At 33.8% G+C, this 11027-nt stretch overlaps 1 protein-coding gene across 1 annotated transcript; it reads left to right on the top strand.

The window, feature by feature from the left end:
* The first annotated feature begins 292 nt into the window (after positions 1 to 292).
* Positions 293 to 10084, top strand: LOC129922375 (uncharacterized). Its single transcript, XM_056008256.1, has 3 exons — positions 293 to 453; positions 5057 to 5203; positions 9942 to 10084. The coding sequence occupies exons 1-3, from the start codon at positions 432 to 434 to the stop codon at positions 10082 to 10084; spliced, it is 312 nt and encodes a 103-aa protein (XP_055864231.1). The 5' UTR covers positions 293 to 431.
* Positions 10085 to 11027: the final 943 nt, after the last annotated feature.

Here is an 11027-nt window from a genome sequence, read left to right as displayed (position 1 = left end):
GTCTACCATTGGGAGCCCTCAGACAGGACAGGGGTGAAGAGCCCTACGTCCAGGCCTGGTAGTTAGAAAAAAGCCTTTTTAACCACCAATGGGATAATGGCGCCTACGGCGCCGACGCCCTTCTGGACAACTAGAGCGTGACCTCACGGTCGAAGGCGCCGACTAGAGTCGCCGATTTTGGGTTGTTTCGTTTACGCACGCACTGCTAGTTTTTAAATAATAACTATTTATACCTTTACTAGCTCTGACCTAGAAGAGCGATAGTGAAGCTATTTTTAGATGTTTATCTATATCTCTACAGTAGTCTACAGCATGGAGTTTTAAGATTTTTTGAAAATTATTTTTTTTTGCTAGCCTTTAAAATGGAACATATTTAGGCTTATGTGTAGGCTTTAAAAGAATAAGATTCTAATGGGAATATTAATGTTTATATGGATATAAATAATGATTGGGGTAAGTAATTTACTTAATTTAGAATTTCAATTGAATTTTTTAGAGTTTTAGAGTCTAGATCTAGAATAATCTAGATCTATATAGGTCTAGATCTAGATCTAGTTATCATCTAGATTAGACTTAGTAGTTTTACTAAGTTTTACTGTTTTAGGTCTCGACTACTTTAACTTTAGTATTGACTTAGGACTAGGCTAGGTCTACTCAGGGTCTAGACTAGATCTAGATTCTAGATCTAGACTAATCTAGAGTTTCTAGAGCCATTTGTATAAATTTGTTGAATTTGTCTCATTTGACAAATTTGAGTTCAGAACGATTTTTTTTAGTAGTGAAAATGAATTAAAAAAATTGATGCTAGGCAGCTAGATTTTAGATCTAGATTCTAGATTAGATTTAGACTATAATTTAGAGATGAGTAGATTAGATACTAGATCCAGTATTGAATATGTTAGATCTAGTGAAAGTGAAACAGGAGATTGGAAGGCAACTAGATCTAGATCTAAATATGACGTGATATTTTAATGTTTTTGAGCTCTGCAGGCCTATTTATGACTTAAAACATGATGAAAATGAAAGAATCAGTGAATGATCATCATAATAATTAGATCTAATAATAATATCATTCAATGATGCTGAATGTGAACCCTAGGTCTATTGTATTTTTTTCTATTATAAAATTAAAAAGAATGTTTTTGACATTTTTGTTAGGTTTTATTAGATCTAATTAGTTTTTTCCTGTGAAATTAGTCATAAAATTGATTTTTTAAAATAACTGATACATCAGAGTTATAGTTATATATCCCTTCTCTAAGCCTGTCTTCGGTGATAGATAGTTTCTGACAACTGTTTAGTGGTGAAAGGGTTAATATAGACTAGATCTAAAATATAATAATATATAGATTTATAGATTATAGATCTCTAGAGATAGATTAGATTGATTAGATCTAGATCTATAGAAATCTATACTAAACTGACTAAATGGTATAATACTATTATAATGTGTATTTATAAGTAGATCTACTGACTAGATGACTACATTGTCTAGATCTATAACTAGTTAGTAGTGTATCTATAATTTAATACTATAATAATTTAATAAAGTATAGACTCTATAAGTACTATATATAATATAAAAATATAGTATAAATAATATTAATGGACCTCATTCACCAATCGTAAATAAACATATTTAGCCACGGCATTATATTGTAATATTGATAAAACAATAAAAAATATGTATCACGTGACAGCCACTATGGATGGCATACTTTGTATAGTAATAGAGGATATAGATAATCACGTGACTAAATGTTGTTTGTTTACAATTAGTGAATAAGGTCCATTAACTATATTATAATTTTATTTAGTATGAAAAAATATAGTATAAAATAGTAGTATTTTAATTAAGTATAGTCTAGTGACTATAGTGATGGTATAGTCAGACAAATAGTATAGACAGATACTCAGATAGTGTGAGATAGTCATACTATTTTAGTATTATAATTAAGTAGTCTAGTGACTAGTCTATAGTGACTATACTCAGACTAATAGTATAGACAGATAGTGTGAGATAGTCATAGTATAATTCAAAATAGTTGTTAACATTGACATCCTCAAGGGCTTTGAGTCTTAGATAATTAAAATCTTTCGTGTCGAAGCGACAATAGAAATCATTTAACTCGTTGGCCAATGTTTTTCGTCTCTTGTAGCAAGATTATTTTTAATTTTGACTTGTGCTCCTGCCATTTTGTTCATGATGCCTCACGCCTGTCTCATGCCACTTGTATTAATTGAGTCTTCCAGCTTGGTGCGGTAGTTTCTCCTCCCTTCCTCAAGAACGAGGTTGAGATTTCGTTGAGCAATTTTCCTTGTCTGTCCATCGCCACTCATAAATGCTCTTTTCTTTTTTATTATTTCCCATTTTATTTTTGCAGTGACCCATGGTTTATTGTTGGGGTATATCTTGATGCTCTTAGTGCTGACACACATGTTTTTGGAAGTGGTCTCTTTAAACAAATTCCAGTCAGTGCAGTCTAGACATCCCTGTAGTTTGAGAATATTGTCTTGAGTCCATTCTTGTACGTTTTTTTGAATGATTTTTACTTCTTTAAGTTTTGTAGAGGTAAGTAGGCAGCAGTTGTATTGTTTTGTGGTCCGATGATCCTAGTGGTGGCTTTTCACGAGATGTGAATGCTCCTTTGATGTTACAATAACATAAGTCCAGAGTTCTGTTCTCTCTTGTCGGACATGAAATGTGTTGATAGAAGGTGGGTAGGTCACCCTTCAAGGTGCATTTATTAAAATCACCCAGTATAACTACTGGTGCGTCAGGTGTCCTCGTTTAATGTTAGCGAAAAGGCCTTGGCTATGTTTTATTACGCTCACATCTGCAATATTTTAAGTTTCAATATCACTGCCTGGTATGGCAATCTGAGCATTAAAAATAGGAATAAACTTTATAGAATCCTAAATGCTGCTGGCAAAATCATTGGCAAAAAACAAACCCCATTTGGGCAGTTGTTTGAGACAAACATCTCTAAAAAAGCTAACAAGATCCTCGAAATAAAGAATCACCCTTTGTGTCAGGATTTTGTGATTTTACCATCACAAAAGAGATACAAGACACCGATAGCAAAGACAAACAGACACAAACACTCTTTTGTTCCCCTGGCAATCAAATCATTAAATAAGAACAATCTGGTATAAACTTTGTCACATGTAAATTATGAGTGAGTCTGGTGTATGTACACTTTGGTTTCTTATAGTTATAATGTTTTTTGTTTGGTGTAATGCACAAATTGTAAGACAAAATTCCTTATGGATAATAAAGATTATTATTATTATTATTATTATTATTATTATGATAATAATGACTATTGTGATTGTCTAGATCTATAGTAATATATTTTATATAAATAATAATAAATTATAATAGATCTTTTATAAACTAGATCTAGAGTAGTTTATGCTATTTGGACACCTATAGGCCAAAATTTCAAAGTTTGACTTTGACAGCGCATTATTTGACAATGGTTCGACATAGAAAAGAAATAAGTATCAAAATCTTCTTTAGTTTAAGTTTAAGGAGAATAAGGATGACTACTTATATTTGTACCCCTAACCTATTTTTGTTATTATATTTAAGAGCAAAGAGGCCGTGTGTTTTCATTTAATGCAGACAAATTTGACCCACATTATTTTATTCCAGAGACCATTTAATTTATTTCAGACAGTCTCTATATTTAGGCATCAATAAACTCTGATTTTAATTCTATATTAACATTAACTAAATTTTTGTTTTTTGTTTATTAAATTAATTTAATAAATTTCTAATACAGATGATCTTTTGTAGTATAGTACAGGTAAGAATAGCCATTCTTGCCTAAATAGCTGAATCCTCTGTATTCTCTCTCTATAAATCTATCTAGTAGGTCTAGATCTAGGCATTTAACTACATTCAATGTACCAAGCTCACTACAAACATTTGCCCATTTATTCTCTATGAAAAAAACAAACAAACAAATATAATATATATAAGATCATTAACATTGATGTCCAAAACTGGCTGTCTGAAATAAATTTTGGTAAAGAAAATCGTAATTTAATTCCAACACCCTATTATTTTTGTTGTATAAAATCAAACAACTTGGCTTATGAATCAAATAAAACAGCTCCAAAAAACAGAATAAGTATTGCCGGGCTCATTAGCATAGACTTAGCAAACCAAAAAATATAGTCTTAACCCTAGGAAGAGGTAAAGTCCTCCGGGTAACATAGGGAAAAACAAAAACCTGATGTAGACATTTGAAATTCTTTTTTCTTACATAAAAAGACAACTAAATGGAAGGAAATTGGGTCAGAATCATTGGAAATGGACATGCTAGTTTCATATTAAATATCAAAATAAAGATTTAATGACCACAAAAACAGCTAGTGTCCGAATTCATGTAATGTCCGGATTAAATAAACTACTCTCTATATAATTATATTAGATCTATATTACATTATTAGTATATATAGATTCTAGTTTCTAGACCTATCTCTCTCTCTATATATATTTATATCTCTAGATGTAGTATTTGTGGATGGCTGCCTGGTCGTGCGGTTTGTGCACTGGACTGTCGTTTGAATTTATCGAACCATGCCCACTCCCATCCCCCGTCCTCCTGCTGGTGGTCTTCACGTCTGACCGAAACTATGATATCTAGTTCTATATGGTGACTATGACTATGAGTAAACTAAGTGACAGTCTACTAGAGTCTAGATCTGAATCTAGATCAAGTATTACAGTTAGACTACGGTATTAGTGACAGTAAGAAAGCCAAAGTGCTGCCTGTAATCCTGTATTGTTGCATGATGTAGAATCTTAGTGCATCTAGAAATCCAGTCCATTCCTGTATGATTTATGTATATGATGATCAAGTCATGTATATGTATCACATATGATGTCAAGATGATGAGATTTATCACTACATCTAGATCTTATTTAACCTATTTAATACAAAATAGTTATTTTGAAAGAAATACTTAAGACATCGTAAAATATGAATAGAGCAAATATTTTTTTTTGTTTTAATATTGTCATTATTTTTCAGTCATTTTGCAGGAAACACTTTCCATCCATCCATCCCAATGGCACTACAGCCCATGGAGGGCTTTAGCTGGCTTCAACACATCCCTCCATTCAGATCTCTCCTTAGCCTTTTATCTCCGTCACTATCTGTGGGTCTTCATACAATTGATATATCTCATGGTTAGTACATGTCCTCCACCCTGTTTCATCTTGTATAGCACCATAGATTTTCCTAAGAATTTTTCGTTCCCAAGTATTTAGTATATTTTCGGTTGTCTTTGTCAGTGTTCAGGTCTCACTTGCATACACTGCAGCTGGTCTTATGGTTTTGTATATTATTTCCTTGTTTTTTCTTGATATTGTTTTGTTCTTAAGTAAATGATGGGTGCTATAAAATGCTCTGTTGCCTCCTGCTATTCTTTCCTTTATTTCTGTTTAGTAGGTCATTTTTTAAATCAATTGTACTTCCTAGATATTTGAATGCTTTGACATTTTCAAATTTGTGATTTATGATTTTAATATATGGTCCTATCTTTTTGATTGTCTCTTGTCATTGCGATGTACTTCGGTTTACTGTCATTGACCTCAAGTCCTGCTGGTCGAGATGCTTCTAGTTGTGTGAAAAAACTAGCAATGTCAGTGGTTTCTTTACCCAATAAGGCAATTCATCTGCATAATCAAGGTATTGTAGAGGTTAGCTGTATATCGTCCCTGTTGGTTGTGGAACCATATTTTCTCTCCTGAAGTATTTAAAAAGTTAGTAATATTTCCCCTCGTGTTTATGTGTATATTTCTTATAACTCTCCAGTGTCAAATTGAAAAGCATGCAAGTTAGTGAGTCACCTTGTCTTAATCCTCTTTTAATTTTAAATTCCAGTGAGTGTTCTCCTTCTATCATGACTTTACTTTTTAAGTTATTTAAAGTCATATGTATAAGTCTTGTCAGTTTGTTAGGTATTCAAACATTTTGTAGAGTGTCATATAGATATTTCCATTTGATACTGTCATAGGCCATTTTATAATCTAAATAGAGTTGGTGGATAGGTATGCTGTATTCAAGGCATTTTTCTATTATAAATCTTAGTGTGAAGATGTGATCAGTTGTGGATCTATCTGATCTGAAATCAGATTAGTAGTCACCTAAGATTTCTTCTGAGTATTTTCCAAGCCTCTTAGTTATAAGCCTAGACAGGATCTTATAAGTCACATTTAGTAGAGAGATTCCTCTGTAATTGCAGCACTTTAGCTTGGATCCTTTTTTGTGTATTGGGATTATAAGAGCTATTTTCCATTCTGTTGGTATTACTTCTTCTTCCCAAATTCTGGATAGCAGTCTGTGTATTTGGGAATTTAAGTCTTTTCCTCCATATTTAATTAGTTCTGCTGTAATTTGGTCCTCTCCTGGTGCTTTGTGATTCTTCGTGGTCCTAATTATTTCTGATGTTTCAATGAGTGTTGGTTCTTAAGGGATCTGGTCCTCCAATGAGGCAGTTCATATGTAACTTCATTGTCCCCTCAAAGTATTCAGCCCGTTCCACAATCAAAGAATTTAAATAATTCAACCGTTTTACTAGAAATAGTTTTACCTTTCAGCAAAGGAAAATGTCAAAATCAGTTTTCACTTGCTTGCCTGGAAAAATGGGAAAGTTTTGTTTGAAAAGATTTAGCATACACATACATTTCATGTGCATTACCTTCGAAGAAAAAACAGTTTGAGTCTTCCACTCTTCATCAGAAATATTAGTAGCAAAGTCATAGTCAATGTCCTTCAAGGAACATAACAATTTCTTCCTTGAGATCGTATATTCTTCTCAATATCTTGTCTATGCTAAGCCAGCAGACAATACTGTGGTACCGATCATTGGAATGTTTTATTTCCAAATCTTCAAGTACTTCTCTGAGTTTGAATCTTTGACTGGATCTTTAAAATATTGCAAATAAGAATTTACGCTACGTTTAGTTTAGGCTTTTTAGAATGATGTGTAGAGACTATTTCTTTCACCTCTTCATCATAACTGATAAGAATCAGAAATTTCAATAATTTATATAGATATTTAAAATAAGTTATTTCTTATATATTTGCATTCTTTATATGTATAATCTATGAGCTCACCTAATTTCTGTAGGTATGCGTTGGTCGCATAAAACAGTTAGGTGGGCCTCATGTGGCCTGTGGGACGTAATTTGCACACCTCTGATCTATTATATCCGATCCATGTCTCTTATCTATGAGTATATGATCTATTTGATTCTGGGTGTTCCATTGAGTGAGATCCAGGTTACCTTGTGAATACTCTCATGTTAAAATTTAGTGTTGCAGATAGACATTCCTTTTCCTGATGCAAAATTCACTAATCTTATGCCATTATTGTTGGACTATTCATGTAAGCTTTCTTTGCCAATTGTTGGTCTTTATGCTGGTTCTTTTCCAATTTTTGCATTAAAATCTCCTAGGACTATTTTGATGTCATGCTTTGGTGCTTCATCATAAATTCTTTCCAGTCCATCATAGAAGGCTTCTTTTGTGTTATCATCTGCATTTTCAGTAGGGGTATGGATATTGGTGAATAATATGTTGAAGAATTTTCCTCTCAAAAGGTAGTGAGCAGAGTCTATTACTTACAGGTATAAATCCAATGACATTACCTGCCATTTTCTTTTTACAAAACCTGTACCTAAGTTGTTAGTGCTTCCACCACTATAAAATATAGTATACTCCTTAGTTCTGAGAATGTCTTTCCACCTGGTTTCCTGTATGGCTACAAGAGGTATCCTTTATTTCTTTAACACTTCAGTAAGTTGGGCTAGCGCACCTGCTCTATAAAGGCTTTGCATGTTGCATGTCCTTTTCCAGGCCGAGGCCGTTTTCCTTTGAGATCTGTCCAGGTTTTCTTGTGAGTAGAAGCTTTCATAACAGTATTTGTTTTTTATATGACAAAGTAGTTAGGGCTGCCCCTTTCAGCTCTCTGGATAGCTGCCTTTATTTTCAGGTAAGGTGCCATAGCCTTCTGATTCTCTCTAACAGGCCTTCTGTAAACACTGCTCAACAGAACACATCTAACTCATGAACTTGACAACAAGAGTTCCAAAATAATGTGGTACTTTAAAAACAAACAAATAACATCAAATACTACACAATTGGCTATAGGATACACTGACTACAAATGCTTAATAAACTCAAAATTGGACATTCTGGACTTGTGACTGCTTCACTCAAGGATTCACTATCCCTAGACCGACTTCACGGTAGACTGACAGTTTGGTCCCCAAAAATCACATGGGTCATATTTATGTGTAACATTCATACCAGTACTGTCCCTTGTACACCAACACACTACGCTGAACTGTTTTACTGGCCTGGGTCACATTTGTCAGGTTATCACAGACAGTTAACCCTATCGCATCTTTCAGAAATAACCATTTCTTCAACCAAGCCCAAACTTCTCGCTGGATGGCGAGAGGATGAGCTTGGTTAAAACTTGGAACAACATCTAGATGACAGGATGGTTGCCTGGTTGCTGGTCTTAATGGTCCTGGGTTCAAACTCAGCCTGTCATCATCTCCTGCAATCCTTAGGCTTGGATAAAATACATTTAAAATTCAAATCTAAAGGAATATCAGAAACATGTAAAATACACAGTCAGCCTGATCGATTACCATATGAACAGGCAGGCATCCATCTGTATTTCTAGTATTCAATTCAATATAATATATCAAAAACTAACCCTATAGCACTATTTTTAGGCTATATTTTAGATTCTGTAGAACAGAATATTACATATTACACAGCACTATATCTAGGCTACAAAGCACATATTCCAAAGCACAATAATTGAACTCAAAAACATTTAATAAATGAGTTGCCTATCTCTTTAAATAAGTCTCAAGTGTCTCACATTAATGTGATCTCTAATAACACAGCAAAATCTAATCTGGTTTTTTTTATAACTATCACTCAAGAGGATGCTACATATGATGTCATCTGTATTTTGTTGATGTTGCAGTTCCTTTATCACTGCATCTCTTTGTGTCCATTTTCAGATTCATTTAGTTTTATTTTGTGTACGATTGCTGATGCAGAGCTATAGCGAGTATCACAAACTTTTTTGACTATTTTTATTAGAATAGTCCACTTTCTTCTAGACACATTACATAAGCAGCAATGTTTTTATTAGCTTTTTCATGTTGACATTAAGAACTCTAGCAATTGTTATTATTATTCATGTTGTCTGATTTAGATCAATAATATGTCTAATCTGGGTCTGTCGAGTTTGTGTTGATCAGAAGATTGATTGTTTCTGTAACACATAGTATTACTCTTATTAACAGACTTACAGATCTTGACATATGTTGGGAAGCATGGCCCAGAGGCTAAGTACGTTTGTGTTGGCTACCTATTAAGTGGGCTCGAGGTTCGACACCCAACTTGAGCAAAGCACCTAAAGGCATCACGGAAAACCTTCTCCCAGATACCCCCCCCCCCCCTCCACTGGTCCACAAATGAGATTGGAACATAGCGCTCTGAGCATGCTATAAGCATGAAAGTAGCGCTATATAAAAGCTATTAATTATTAATTATAATATGTATATTCCAAAGAACAATAATAAATAAATCTGTGTGTGTCTATGTGCTATGTAGCCTAGACTAGATATAGTGCTGTGTAAAATGTAATATAGCCTAAATTTTTTTTTATCAGAATCTAAAATATAGCCTCTAGAAATTGTGCTGTAGAGTTAGTTTTTGACAGAGTGTGAGTTAAATTGAATAAATAATTAGTTATAATTAAGTGACCATGTATTCTCTGACCCAGTTTCTTGAGTTAATAGCTTGCCTTATTTTTTTGTCAGTAATAAACATAAATAGACATAGGTTTACATGAGTTAACTTAAGTTTTCTTTTTGATTTCCTTCCTTCAAGTATCTGCACTATTCAACACATTCAGAGAGGAAGCAGCAGCTCAAACTTCAACATTTTTGAGTCTTTCAATTTTGCTGTTGTCACGTTCTCCACTGTTGGCTATGGAGATGTTTCCTCTGACATTTGGCTGGGCCGACTCTTAATGATTCTAACCATTTCCCTGGCATTTGTTTTTATACCTAGCCAGGTAATCATACTCAAGTCTCATAATCTAGTCTAAGTATTTTTAGGATTAGTTCATAATCTAGCTAAGTATTTTTACAGTTATTTCATAATTTTGCTATGTTATTTTATAGTTCCCCTTTCAGACCTTGTGATCTATTGGGAAGATCATGTAAATGTCATCTGTTTCTGTAGCCCATAGTTAATGAGGGTGATATGTGGCCAGCATAATGACCTACCGATTTTACTTTTCCACAACTAATGTCAGGTACCCATTAGAACTGGATGGAATCATAAGTGCCATATGATCCCAAAATAAAAAATTCCAGTCTTCACCAGGATTTGAACCCAGAACTTCCCCTGGTTCGGAAGCCACTCAGCCACCATGTCTCAATGTAATGTTATATAGTTGGGCATTATCAAATAAATAATCTTAATGTATTTCATAATCTTATTAATCAATCATATACATATTTCATTATGAAGCTAAGTTAATAATATTTTGTAATGTCTCTTAGTTATACCTTGTTCTTTACCTTACCTTTACCTATCCCTTAGTCTGTTGGACCGTTGGGGCACCAGGCAAGATTTGTCGACCGTCTTTCTCCATTCCTCCCTTTTTTTTGCCTTGTTCAGAACCTCTCTCAATGGCAGGCCTGTCCATTCTTTAATGTTGTCCTCCCATCGCTTTTTCTGTCTGCCTCTTCTTCTTTTCCCTGGCACTGTTCCCTGAAGAAAGGTCTTTGCGAGCCCCGTAGATCTTGTAATGTGGCCAAAGGTTTTAAGCTTTCATTTTTTCACAATAGTAAGCAGGTCGTCATGAGCTCCGATCGCTACACACAACTATACACAAATAATCTAGAAAGGTACACATGGGCATGTATTTGACTTGGCCATTTGACATTATAAATATTTATTTTCATC

The sequence above is a fragment of the Biomphalaria glabrata genome, chromosome 13 (genome assembly GCF_947242115.1).
Source record: "Biomphalaria glabrata chromosome 13, xgBioGlab47.1, whole genome shotgun sequence".
NCBI lineage: Eukaryota > Metazoa > Mollusca > Gastropoda > Planorbidae > Biomphalaria > Biomphalaria glabrata.
Note: the sequence above shows the minus strand (reverse complement) of the source record. Positions and strands in the feature narration are given on the sequence as shown.

Coding starts and splice junctions, on each gene's coding strand:
- LOC129922375 (XM_056008256.1), top strand. CDS start 432: ATGGATATAAATAATGATTGGG. Junction 454..5,056: donor GGATATAAATAATGATTGGG/GTAAGTAATTTA, acceptor GTCATTTTGCAG/GAAACACTTTCCATCCATCC. Junction 5,204..9,941: donor TACAATTGATATATCTCATG/GTTAGTACATGT, acceptor CCTTCCTTCAAG/TATCTGCACTATTCAACACA.